This window comes from Gigantopelta aegis, chromosome 6, assembly GCF_016097555.1.
Source record: "Gigantopelta aegis isolate Gae_Host chromosome 6, Gae_host_genome, whole genome shotgun sequence".
NCBI lineage: Eukaryota > Metazoa > Mollusca > Gastropoda > Neomphalida > Peltospiridae > Gigantopelta > Gigantopelta aegis.
Window position 1 is genome coordinate 35,752,065 of NC_054704.1, and position 14,067 is coordinate 35,766,131.

Consider the following 14,067-nt stretch of genomic DNA (forward strand, 5'->3'; position numbering starts at 1 on the left):
CTTTCGTGCATGCAGATCAAAACATTTCCCCATTGGTTGATATTTTCAGCATTGCTGGAAACCTGTCATTTTCCCCATTTAATCAATGGAAACGTCCATTGACCTATTTCGTTTTTATCTAAGAACGCCTACTATTGGATGGATATCCAAAGAAGTAACCAATCATAGCCATTATTATATGTGCTGTTAATCATTTCAAGAACGACTACTTTGTAAACTTCCGAGTTTGAGAAACGACAGGTGATTAACATTTTCCAGTTGTTTTGATTAAATTCTAGATATTGTAACACGATCACGACATTTGCAACACAAACTATACCCCACTCCAGCCACTTAAAGTCTAAGTCTCTGTCTCTCTGTCTCTGTCTGTCTGTCTCTCTCATTCTCTCTCTCTCTCTCTCTCTCTCTCTCTCTCTCTCTCTCTCTCTCTCTCTCTCTCTCTCTCTCTCTCTCTCTCTCTCTCTCTCGCTGTTTCTGTCTGTCTCACTCTGCATGTATGATGTATCACAAGTGGAAATTGGACAACCAAATGGTTGTCAGTAGCCTGAGTACTCTGACTGTAAGAGAGCTAGACATTTGGACATAAATACGCTCTCATTAGTCAGAGACCAAGCTATGTATTTTTTTGGCAATTCCCAACAACCAAAAAGTTGGCAAAGATTTCCGCTCTAATACGGTACCACAACAATCCTATGTTTGACGTCAAATACCTTTACATCGATAATTTTCGAGTTAACTGATTAAAAAAAATCTACATATTAATCACTAATACACGTATTACAGAAAGAAATCCGACAGCACCCACATTCAACTACATTTCGTGACACTCCGTCACAAGAATTACAAAGCTCGGTGACCTATTTCGTGACGTAGATCACGTGATCGCCCACTGGGCGATTCCGTCTTGTGCAACAGTTACAGGGACCGTCTCATACCAAGTGACGTTACAACATGGAAGAGTTGGCTAATGGTTTCCTCTCTAACACAGTGATAAAATGACCAAATATTTGACATCTAATAGCCGATGATTAATGAATCAATGTGCTGTAGTGGTGTCGTTACAGAAAACAAACTTTTTTTGGTGATTGTCGGGCACTTGGAAGACGGAATGGCTGAGTGGGCGATCATGTGACGCATCGTCATGATATAGGTCGGCGAACTTAGAATTCTGCTGTCCGGAGTTTGCCGAAGCTTAGCTGAATGTGGGTTCTGTCGGGTTTCTTTCAGTAGTGTGTGTATTAGTGATTAATATTTGAATTTCTTTTAATCAATCAACTCGAAAATTATCGATGTAAATGTATTTCACGTCAAGCATAGGATTGTTGTGGTATTAGAGCGGAAATCTTTGCCATGAAAATGTATATTAAAATAAGAATTAATTCTAGCTTGTTTAAAATGAAAGATATGCTGTTTGTGTGTAATGCATCATTATTTAAAAACCTTGTGAATTTGTGAACCCAGTGATTATGTACCTGTTGTTCATTGTTAACTATAGATTATGCTGTGTTGATGCATGTTCTTGTCATGTATTTGCACTGTCATCTTGTTACATATTGTAATGTGTCAGAGTGTTGGTAAATCCATCCGAATCATTCAATCGGCAGTTCAAAATGCATATCGAAATCATTTAGAGCTGAGCACTGTCAGAATTAGTACTACATTTTGTAGCAAAAAAAAAGAAAAAACGAAAAAAAAGAAGAAAAAAAAAGAACAACTGTAGGAGTTCCTGGTGCATATTTGTTTTGGTCATACTTTTTTTTAGTGTTTTTCATATTTTCATATTTGTAATTCACTATTTATAATTTTGTGAATTCAGCTACCAGTTGGCTAGCAGTCACTACTGCATTATGGGTTTTTTTTTTTACTGTTGTAACTTGCTTCTTTTTGGTGGGAAAGGATATTAAAAGTGTTACACAATTCAAACTATTAAAAAACCCTGTTATTTTGATGAGTTTGTTGTTGTTTAGTTGTTTTGCTCGTCATTTCCATTGAATACTTGAATACTATTTCCAGGTCAAATACTGAACACTAATTGAACTAAATAGTCCATTCAGAACAATTGGAAATAATAATTTTGAGTGTATAAATTGTTTGAATTAAGAATCAGTTCATATTGATATTTTACAAACTATTCACTGGTATGAACGTAATAACAAACATATATTTTATCATGTAGTGGCTTTACAAATTAAAAGATTATTTTTCCAAATATCTGAATGCAATCAGAAACTACAGTTCCTTTCCTGTTTACTGTATAGTGTTATGTACACTTTTTTTTACTGTTTTGTTTTATGTCCATGTTGATTTTTTTCGTAACTGAAAAATGTCGATTATTCTTTGCGTAAGTATCGTTTTCATATTTTTGTCGTTAGCTGAACAGTTTTGGTTTCGATGGTACATGCATACATGAAGAAAACTGATGCCCCTATGCAAAAGAATCCATTCTGGGTTTTTTGTAGTGATGTAGTGGAAAGTATGTGGACACATGACATGATCAATGCTCTTAGCCGCATATAATCACAAAGCACAGGTTGAGAGGAAACCTTTTTTAATGTTTGCCTTAGAGCTAGTAAATAATGTTTTTATTTCACTATCTCTAACCATGGTAGTATGGGTCCCTGTTGATTCGCGTTACTAGGAATGTACGTGGCGTATTACTTTAAAAAATGGAGAAATTCCAAATGGCGTGACTCAACAGAGACCGTGACTCAACATGGTGATAGTATATACTGTAAAAATACTTTATTTTCATGGGATCAAATTTTAGTGTGTTAATGAAAATGAGTCTGTTCGCGAACATTTATTTCCACAAATCCGCCATACCTTCCCCCCAAAACTGAAGTACCGGTACTGAAGTCAATAATTTTGATGTTTATTATTTACAAAATGCCATAAGTAGACTAGAGAACTCTTGAGCTATCTCTCTTCCTTTGCCATTAATTTCAGTTTGAATTGATGTATCACTAGTTCTCGAAAACCGTCTTAACTCGAAAACTACAATTTTAAATGGAGCTTTTAAAAACGAAACTGCACATTTTAACAACATATTTGTTTAAGGAGCACATTTTGAATAATAATAAAATATATATTTGAACATTTTTATGTATGTGCAATCTAATGATTGTTGTTATTTTATGTATGTGCAATCTAATGACTGTTGTTATTTTATGTATGTGCAATCTAATGATTGTTGTTATTTTCAGAATGTCTGACTACTGGATATCTATTCCTCGAAAATTTTGTGAATTCTGCAAATGTTGGATAACTGACAATAAACCAGTAAGTTGAGTAAAAAACCCCACTTTTTTAGCAAATTTTACATGACTCTGGGTCTCAAACAAATCACTGGTCTGCCAAAAGACATGGTATATGCTGTCCTGTCAGGGTTCGAATTTCACCATGGCAACAACGGCAATAGCCGTAGGTGCCCTCCTTACTTCCCTTACCTGGTTTGTCACTGCGCCCTTCGGAATATTTTGTTTTCTTAAAACCCAGCATTTTATTATTTAGAAATGACACAAAATGTAACATGAAAAATCACATCTAGCGAAGTCTGGCTGCTTGTTGACATACGAAGTGACAAGTTAGTTATGCCAGGATGTAAAAAAAAAACGTGCTAAAATGCCCATAAAAATAACAATATATACAGCAGTCAAGTTGACAACATTTATAAATATATTCTTTGTGACTTATACATAAGTGATTTTAAATATCATATTAACCAATATATCTTTTTGACTTGGCAAGATGATAGGGATGGTGTGGTTGTGAACAAGCTTTATTCTGTCAAGCCAGTCCTGAGAGTGGCAGTCCTCCTACAGGTAGTGCAGGAAGGATGAAGTAGTCTTGTGCCGTGCCCACATATTTGAAACATTCATTTATTTTAACCCTCTAGTGCCCAAGTACTCAAAATAAATAACAAAAATGATCATATTCATTAAACTTACAGGTGGTAGTGTACATTGAACACTTCCATGTTGATTTTTGAATTTTCATAAATATGTATATACATGTACTTTTAATAATGTAGCATATCTGCTACACTGGGCATTTAAGGAAAATGTAGCATCTATGCTACATGTTGTTAACCTTGTAAAATACATTATTATGGCATATATCTGTATAAAAAATAACCATTAGAGTCCAAGACCATAAGGTGAAATAATTTTTGTCTCAGAAATTTGATAGAAAGTGAGTAACATTTGTACCCCTCTTTTGAAGGAAAAGTTTGCCTTCGTGCCCCTCCAAATTGCCTTGGTGACCTGATTTTTTTTTATTAAACTGAAGGCAACACTTGCCGTGCCCCCCACAAATTGAAATTCAATCCCTGCTGTCTGAAATATTCCATGCTGTCATTTCATAGGAGTAGCCTATGCATTGGCATCAGGTTTCCTCTCTTATATTATATAATAATCATACTTTAATCCAAGTGCCAGATAACCATAATACATGTATGTTAGATGTGAAATAGCTGTAGTTTAAGGTGTGCTAAAATGTAATTATAAAGAAACTTTCCATTCCTAGTGCCTCGTCTATAGGAGGACAGCCACTCCCGAGTGGATCCTTTACTGAATAATACATCCTTTTGACCGACACAGAGGATTAGCTCATTGGAATAAATACAGCTGTGATGACATGCACCCATGGATCACTGTCAAAACAGTGATAGCGTCAGGTGTTCATGATTAGCAGAGCCAATCCTGCCCCACAGTGACACCTATCAGGAGTACTACCACCACAGCTGTTAAACTCCTGTTAAATTTTGTTATTATTAAAATGTAAATTGCTGAATGTTTTTTTATCTTCAGAGTGTCGACTTTCATGAAAGAGGGAAAAGACACCAAGAAAATGTCAAGAAAAAGATTGACGATGTATGTATATGTTCCTTTTTACAATCAGAGTATACTTCTAATAATTCTAAGACTTAAAAAAGTAGTTTTGGTATCCATTTCTACTTGAAATATTCAGTCATTGATCCGAAACAAAATAAATGATTACTTATACAGTTGAATCCCATTGGCTTGAACCCTGTCGGTGCTTGAGAAGGTGTTCGCCCCATCGGGTAGTTTGGCCTAACCAATCGGTCAACAACGTGTAAGTGTAACTCGGACTTCATTTTTGGTGCGAGCGTAGCTGTGTATTCGACCCTTCCGAGTTTGACCCAACAAGATTCTACTGTATATGACATAGTATTTATATTCCTTTTTTTAAATGTTTCTTTTGTGTTTCCTTTTTTTCCTTTTTTCCCCCCCATAAATATCTATAGTGGATGGAGTGTAAATATTTGGAGTATTTATCCCAGCATTTAAAAATTTTTAGGTTAAGAAAAAGAGTTTGGAGAAAGCTCAGAAGGATGAAGAGATGAACAGCGATATCAAGAAAATGGAACAGGTGAGTGATTTTAACAGTGGACAGAGGTTTAACCTATTGTTCCCAAAATTTACATGTACAAATGGAATGGTGCAAATATATTTCATGACAAATTACACAAAAAAATAATATTCATGTTTATTTTAAATAATTTGATACATAATTTAGTAGAATATAATAACATGTTACTTATTTAATAAATGTAACATTAAGTATACAAGACATTCTGTATACTCTGGTATATATGTTTGATATGGAAGTAAGCTCAACTTACAAATAATTGTTTTTAATGAAAGGGAAGCAAAGTGGGAGTGTCCTGGCTTACTTTTATTTGTGTACATATCTGAATTCATTTGTCAGTGTATATTTGTTTTTACAAGTTTTTATTTATATGGGTATTATATTGTATATTGTTATTTATATTGCTATAGGCTGCTCTAGAAGCATTCAGGAAAGATTTAGCAAACAACCCAGAAATGGCAGCCAGATATGCTGCAAAGCTGAAAGCAGCAAGAGGTAAGAGTTGCCATAAGGTCCCCCCAAAACAAAATCGGTCTCTGGTCCGAAAAAAGTTTCATAATTGACACAGTGATGCAGTTTTTTTTTGTTGTTTTTTGTTTGTTTGTTTGTTAAAGCATGAATTGCACAGAAAGGGTATATTCGATACCAAAATAAGGGGTATATTTAAATTGAAATCAGAATGCACAGCATAGTTCATGGGCTCCAAATGCGGTTTTACGTCATACGACGGGAACCCCCCAGCAGAAATCAACACCATACGACGGGAAACCCCCCAAAAAAACTTTCACTCGCGAGGGTCAAAATTAACGTGCATGCTGACCAGAGACCAGAAATTTATTTTGTTTGGCCTTACAGTCAAACCTCATTGCAGTGACTGTTGTTACTATGACATTTTTACCATCCAAGTTATTTTGTTCATTACACTGGAATTCACACCTTCTAACACAAACAAAGCAAATTAGGAACAAACTTACATCAGACTCCTGAAAATACCATGAATTTACCTAATCAAAAATGTTGTAATAGGTTAATGACCACAGTTAGCAGTACACATGCAACCACTTTCCATCCTTGATCTCGTTGTGAGCAGACTCTGGCATTTGATGTCCTAGTTATCAATGTGTATTACTTTTTAAAATAAACCTTTAATAGTCATCGAGTTAAAAGATTAACCTCAAATAATTATGTCTTCTGTTTTTATGGTGCAGGACAGATATGTTTAACCAGTGAATACACCTTGATGTGGGTCTATGGATTAATAAATTTAATCATTCTTTTTTCAAAACATATTTTATACATGTATATGTATTTGTTGTTTTTGATAATAATTACAGTGCATTAATTATTTAAATGTTATTCAGTCTTCTGTTTTAATTATGTACAGTATTAAGCAGTATGTTTTTCATAAGATTTCATTTTGTCAAGGGAGATAACTCATGACAAATATGCTCCAACACAAAATTGATATAATGCCACAATACCCAGAGATAAATGTGGTCATTGTAATGATGTACATGTTTGACTTTGTACATCATTCATTGTCTTTGTATGTAATGTCTGTTTTACAACATACATGCATTAGCATCTTTATTTTTTGAAACAAAAAATAAATAATCTTCTCTAGTCATTTTAGTCATTAAATTCAGTATTTGAATACTGCCTCAAAAGAACTGTAAATTTGTGTCAGGTTTAAGACATTAAATTCAGTAGCTGAATATTACCTTGAAAGACCATTGTAATTTTGTTTCAGGTTTAACAATAACCATTGCACAATAAGATAATATCTTGAGACAGTTGCTGATTGTATTTTGTAAACATTATCATACAAGAAAGAGACGTCCATATAAGTGTTTGTGTAATTCTGATACTGACAATGACTGAAAGTAAAATGAAAAGTAAATATTTTGTTTTTTAGAAGCTGAAGAACTAAAAGAGAAGAAATCGAAGCCTTCCAAAACAAAACCTGTGGATGAGAAGACAGCGAGTGATAGCTCGCAGACAGCGAGTCAGGAGATCCACGAGTGGTATGAAGCGAAATCTGCAGAGGGTTATACGTATTACTGGAGCACTGTAACAGGAGGTATATATTATAGATCAGTGTCATTGTAAAAAAACCCCAAAAAACCAACAACAAATATTTAAAAAAACAAACAAAAAACTCCCCAAAACCCCTCCTAACCTGCCAAAAGCATGAAACAACAGCAGACGAGTCATTAAAAAACAACAAACACCCCCCCCCCCCCCCCCCCCCCCCAAAAAAAAACCCAGCTAAAAAGAAATGGAAAAACAACAAATTAATTTAAATAAATAAAAAAAAACCTTCCAAAAGCATGCAACACAGACAGGCACATTTTTTGTTTTGTTATTTGGACATCAAAAAACGTATACTGATGATAATTAAGGAAGCTAAATGTATGGGTCTACTTGAGTTAGTAGAGCTGCTTGATTGTAGACCAGTGTTTCGTAACCATAGGCTATATTTCCAGGGAAAGTACTGGTTTCCTTTTAATCTGGTGTAGACCACTTGTAAAGAAAGCCTTAAGTAAAGCATTTGGTCTATAGCGATATATGTTCGACACAGTTTTGTAGTGACAATCAATATGGCTGAAATAGGGACACTTATGCAACTTACAAGAGCAGTTGTGTGTCTTGTATTAGACCAAAAGTGTAAAGACTGAATGGCTCATGTTCATTGTACAGAACAGCGATAAGCCTGCAATAAACATTAAACAATAAACAAATGAGTTCTTCTTCTTCAATGTTCGATTGGTTGTATTATATCCTTTGTACCGTGAGTCGCAAAAAGAGCTGGCAGGCGTAGATCTTTTGCAGAGCCCCACAGCTTGGCATCCATCGTAGTACTCACAAGCCAGATTTGTTACTTCTCTCTGTTATAGAGTGGACAGGACTGCAGGAAGTGTTGGGGTGTTTGGTCATCTTTTTCACAATCACAGAGAGCCGAGGTCTGAATGCCAGTCTTTTTATAGCCTGTATCAGAGAATGTTTTTGTGTTTAATTATTACAATTTGTTTTGTAGCTTCCGTGTGGGAAGCCCCTGACAGTTACGTTTCCCTGGCAGAACAAGAGAGTAAAGCAGAAGAAGCTCTGGGAAAGAACTCGCCAGAATTAGTGAGTGATTTTACTTGGCAAGGGGAAGCAACTCTTTATAATCGGTAAATTATTTTTCAAAATGTTGAATATCCAGCACTTCAGATGAGGTAAGAGGAAACAACTCTTTGGAATTAATTAATGATTTAATAAGTTATGTTGTAATGCAGTAAGGGGAAGCAACATTTTAGGATCATTAATTCTAGGAGATAAAGTAAGACTGTAGAATTGGTGATTTTGTAAATTTATGATTGAATATCCCAAAAGCACTCTTTCTGGCAGATATGTAGGAGGAAACAACTCTTCAGAAGTAGTGAGTGATTTGATAGTTTTAATGAATACTCAAAATAATACTTGTTTCAGGCAGATAGGTAAGGGGAAACAACTCTATAATTACCGAGTGATTTGATAGTTTTAAAGAATACTCATATCACACTGTTTCAGGCAGATAGGTAAGGGGAAAGAACTCTTTTATAATTAATGAGTGATTTTATGGATTTAATGAGTACTCAGAATAACTCTGTAATGGATAGGTAATGGGAAACAACTTTTTAAATTGGTGAGTGATTTTATAAATATTATAATGAATACTCAGCACCGTTTGTAGCAAATAAGGTTAGAGAAAGCACCTCTTTCAGTGGCGGATCCACAAAATCCATTCTGTGGGTTGGGGTGGCTTGCAGTGACGTGGCCAAAGGCCACACACGTTCCCAAAAGGATACCTTGGATTCTCCAATGTTTAAAAAAAAACAGAATTATATATACATGTATATATATGTCTGTGTGTGTATAAAACCTTAGGGCAAATTTTAGGGGGGGTGGGGTGGTGTGAGACTGCCACTGTCATTAGAGAAAAATTGTTTAGCTATGTGTGATTAAAAACGTTTTTGTTGTTCACACACATCTTTTTTAGCTTATGTGTTTAAGGAAAGAATTTCTTGAAATTTTATAGCCATTATTGGTGAGATAAATGTTTGTTAATTTTTTAAAAACTCTGATTAAATATTTTCTCTTTTATGAAATATTAGATAAAATAACTATTGTACTTAACTTTGCATGACATCAATAAAATGTTCCATTTATTAGAAATCGGATACCTCAAAAGACCAAAAAGAATCTTCAACTTCTACTTCTGCTGCTGCTGCTGATGATGATGATGTGTCACCAGACATGATTCCTCTGCCGGTGAATGTTCCCAGTCCGAGTGAGATACCTCTCCCGAGTGAGACCAGTCTGGTACCTGCCAGCACAGATAACATTCCTGCTGCTCCTGAACCGGAGACTCCGCGAGAAGATCCACGCTGGGCTCGTGCTGCATACGGCTCGTGGGAAACGGTCAAAGTGGAAGAGCCGTAAGTCGAATAGCTTTTGTTCCCAGACAGGCATCGAAATAAGCAGTGTGTCTGGCAACTCATGTACAGGTTACCACATGGTGCTTATCAAACTTTTAGAGTCTTAAACTCAAAACTCTAATAGAGTCTGAGACACTAATGTTACGACAACACAATATGCATGTGACATCATTAAAGATTGAGTTTCAGGTTTCAGACTATGTTTTACATGCCTCTATCCACTAGGGTTCAGGCATGTCCCCCCCCCTGGTCTTATCCCTGGCATGGCCAGCGATTCGACCAGGGGAGAGCAGTCCGATACCTAGGAGATTGAGTCTGGACTAAAAAAATTATAAGCATGGGCCCTGGGCCTCATTCCACCAAGTGATCTTAGTGCTAAGATCTCCTTATGTGTATACGGTTGTAATGCATTTAAGGTAATCTTAATGCAAAGATCACTTTGTAGAAGGAGGCCCTGGTAATCTATTTATATTTCCATTATTCCTATCACAGATACACTCAGTCTGATACTTGTTATTCATTCATATCACTGTTATCTCTGTACTGATACTGTATGTTTATCTAAATAACACTCAATTGATAAAAATATGGGTGGTGTAGTTGTAGTATAATACGATTTTGTTGAGAGCAATGCACCATTCTCAACTTTCTTCTCATGTGGTAACCTGTAAGACCGTTCTCACCTTATTTTGATGCCTGACCAGAGAGCTTGCCTGAGGTACAGTGAGTCGTAGGATCGATCACTCAGTGGAACCATCTGGTTTGTGTTGTTTTACCCCGTCTCAACCAGTATCCCTTGATTGGTATTTGAAGATGCTGTGGTATTTGAAGATGCTGTGGTATGTGCATTCCCATCCAAGGGAAAGTGCATATAAAAGATGCCCTGCTGCTCTATCGGTAGGACTAGCCTATCTGGTGTTAGTAGGTTTCTTTTCTTGATCTCTCGACCAAATGTCGAAGTGTTGATATAACCATTTGTTTGACTAGCCTATCTGGTGTTAGTAGGTTTCTTTTCTTGATCTCTCGACCAGATGTCGAAGTGTTGATATAACCATTTGTTTGACTAGCCTATCTGGTGTTAGTAGGTTTCTTTTCTTGATCTCTCGACCAGATGTCGAAGTGTTGATATAACCATTTGTTTGACTAGCCTATCTGGTGTTAGTAGGTTTCTTTTCTTGATCTCTCGACCAAATGTCGAAGTGTTGATATAACCATTTGTTTGACTAGCCTATCTGGTGTTAGTAGGTTTCTTTTCTTGATCTCTCGACCAGATGTCGAAGTGTTGATATAACCATTTGTTTGACTAGCCTATCTGGTGTTAGTAGGTTTCTTTTCTTGATCTCTCGACCAAATGTCGAAGTGTTGATATAACCATTTGTTTGACTAGCCTATCTGGTGTTAGTAGGTTTCTTTTCTTGATCTCTCGACCAAATGTCGAAGTGTTGATATAACCATTTGTTTGACTAGCCTATCTGGTGTTAGTAGGTTTCTTTTCTTGATCTCTCGACCAAATGTCGAAGTGTTGATATAACCATTTGTTTGACTAGCCTATCTGGTGTTAGTAGGTTTCTTTTCTTGATCTCTCGACCAAATGTCGAAGTGTTGATATAACCATTTGTTTGACTAGCCTATCTGGTGTTAGTAGGTTTCTTTTCTTGATCTCTCGACCAAATGTCGAAGTGTTGATATAACCATTTGTTTGACTAGCCTATCTGGTGTTAGTAGGTTTCTTTTCTTGATCTCTCGACCAAATGTCGAAGTGTTGATATAACCATTTGTTTGACACTGCAGGGCTTGTAGAATTTTTATAAAATCCTCTAGCCATGGGATCAGTGATTAAAATATTTTTACTAGCCACAATTAAAAATTCACTAGCCGTATTTCACTTTAAGTTAATACAATTTTACTAAATAATGGTAATAATCAGATATGTCACCTAAAGAGGGAGATAGAGCTTCAAAACACTAACATTGGGGGTTGGGTGTGGGGGCAGAATATTCATATTTACAAAATAGACTTAAAAATTTGACTCTTTTTTTTTTTTCCACAAGCCGTTGGGCATGGCTATAGTAGTTATTTACTAGCCCAACATTGAATATCACTAGCCATGGGAGTGGGGCTACCATAATCGAGAAATCCTGCACCAAATAGCCATCTTTTAAAATGTGCTCAGGAGTCATTAAACATTCCTTTCTTTTTCTTTCATATTTTTGTTGTTGTTCTCTTTGCTTTCTTCTTAAAACTAAGAATGTACTTTCATTTTTACATTCACATAATATCCCCAGAGGAGCAGTGAGTATATGGTTTTCATCCTGTCCCATGTCTGTGTTCTAGTGGTAGGACTATGAGTAGCCTGTAATGTGACATTTTTTTCTTCCCCCATCTGGACCAGGTGTCGAAATAATCACATTAAAATGTTTAAGTTTTTCCTTAATGACACCACTAGAGCACATTGATTAATTAATCATCAGCTGTTGGATGTCAGATATTTAGTTCTTTTTGACATTTAGTCATTGAGAAAATCTGCTACATTTCGCCATTAGCAATACAAATCTTTTATACACTTTTTATAGACAGGACTTACCATGACCTATGATACACCATTCATGGGGTACTGTTTGGGAAAAACAGTCATTAAATGGGGTTTCTGGGAGTATTCGATCCTTCAATCCAAGCACTTCAAGAAAGTTCTCAACCAACTGAGTTAGATGTCGCCCCTTAACCATACATGTATGTTAAACACCAAATAGCCACAGTTTAAAATATGCCAAGGTGTTGCTAAACGTACATTCCTTTCCACTTTCTTTTATTGTGCTGATTGTACCGGTAACAACTTACTTCATATTTTGTCATTCTTTTTTCTTGTAGAGTATATGTGGATTTAGAGCTGCCTCAGCCTGCTCAAGGCACAGAAGTTAGTGATATTCCTCTCCCGGGCATGGTGCCTTCGGAACCCAAGGTCAAATTCAAAGAGAAGAAGGTTGTCTCCCTTGGGAGCAAGGATGGTGCTCCTGTTGCATTCAAGAAAAGGAAATTGGGAGCCAATGTAAGAAGTATGAGGAAGCGAGATGACGACGATGTCTGACACTGTTTTCAGTTTTAAGCATGGACTGAAATAAATGCACATGTGTAAGTGTGACCGTTTCCAGTGTGGTGAGTTAAAAACTCTTGAGATGTGGAAAACGGTATAGAAGCAGATTGAGCTGTAAGACTAACAGCCGTGAACAAATAACCATGGGCCGTCTTGAGGCTTCACTACCGGCCGAGCTGGTAGGTGTCCAGTCTGCTAACCAGTACCGGCTCAAGCCCAGAGTGAGCTGACAGTTCATTAGTGAGAGTTATTATCTCCCCGTCTTCAGGGTGAGAGCAGTACACAGCAGAGTGAACCCCTCTTCAATGCTATCCCAAGTACATAGGAATAAAATGGCATGTACATCAAAATAATCGTTTCTGTACTATGTGGGCGTTAGGTGTGTGCCTGAAAGAAGTGAGTACTCTAGCTGCATTATTAGACTGGGACTGGCCTCGGTGGCGTTGTGGCAGGTAGTGTGGTAGGTACTGGGTTCGGATCCCAGTCGAGGCATGGGATTTTTAATCCAGATACCGACTCCAAACCCTGAGTGAGTGCTTCGCAAGGCTCGATGGGTAGGTGTAAACCACTTGCACCGACCAGTGATCCATAACTGGTTCAACAAAGGCCATGGTTTGTGCTATCCTGCCTGTGGGAAGCGCAAATAAAAGATCCCTTGCTGCTAATCGGAAGAATAGCCCATGTAGTGGCGCGGGTTTCCTCTCAAAATCTGTGTGGTCCTTAACCATATGTCTGACGCCATATAACCGTAAATAAAATGTGTTGAGTGTGTCATTAAATAAAACATTTTTTATTTTTTATTTTTATTAGACTGGGCTTGGATATTGTACCTTTACATGTGCACCAATTTAGTGCTATACTTCCAGTGCCATGCAGGCAATACTATAAAAGAAAACAAACATGCAAAAATCATTGTGTTAATGTCTTTGCTAATACACTCGGTTTGCACATGTTTTTGTTCATACCCCAATGAACCTAAAAGAAGTAAAAGACAATTCTTAAATGTTTTCTATTTGGGGCAGGATACAGCTCAGTGGTAGTGTTCCCTGCCTGAGGCATGATGGGATGCAGGATCCCACATCCTTTATGGATCGGGGGTGGCGGGAAGATTATTCCCAACCAGTA

At 36.6% G+C, this 14,067-nt stretch overlaps 1 protein-coding gene across 1 annotated transcript; it reads left to right on the forward strand.

Annotated features, from left to right (window-relative positions):
* Positions 1 to 201: 201 nt before the first annotated feature.
* Positions 202 to 13,292, forward strand: LOC121375342 (WW domain-binding protein 4-like). The gene is made up of 9 exons (XM_041502751.1): positions 202 to 240; positions 3,204 to 3,279; positions 4,809 to 4,871; positions 5,320 to 5,391; positions 5,802 to 5,886; positions 7,307 to 7,471; positions 8,429 to 8,520; positions 9,586 to 9,851; positions 12,720 to 13,292. Exons 2-9 carry the CDS (start codon positions 3,205 to 3,207, stop codon positions 12,934 to 12,936), a joined length of 1,035 nt encoding a protein of 344 aa, XP_041358685.1. The 5' UTR covers positions 202 to 240; position 3,204; the 3' UTR covers positions 12,937 to 13,292.
* Positions 13,293 to 14,067: the final 775 nt, after the last annotated feature.

Bases quoted from the DNA above. Each gene is read 5' to 3' on its own strand.
- LOC121375342 (XM_041502751.1), top strand. From the start codon at position 3,205: ATGTCTGACTACTGGATATCTATTCCTCGAAAATTTTGTGAATTCTGC. The intron at 4,872-5,319 runs GTATGTATATGT...AAAAATTTTTAG, and splicing joins TCAAGAAAAAGATTGACGAT to GTTAAGAAAAAGAGTTTGGA. The intron at 8,521-9,585 runs GTGAGTGATTTT...TCCATTTATTAG, and splicing joins GAAAGAACTCGCCAGAATTA to AAATCGGATACCTCAAAAGA.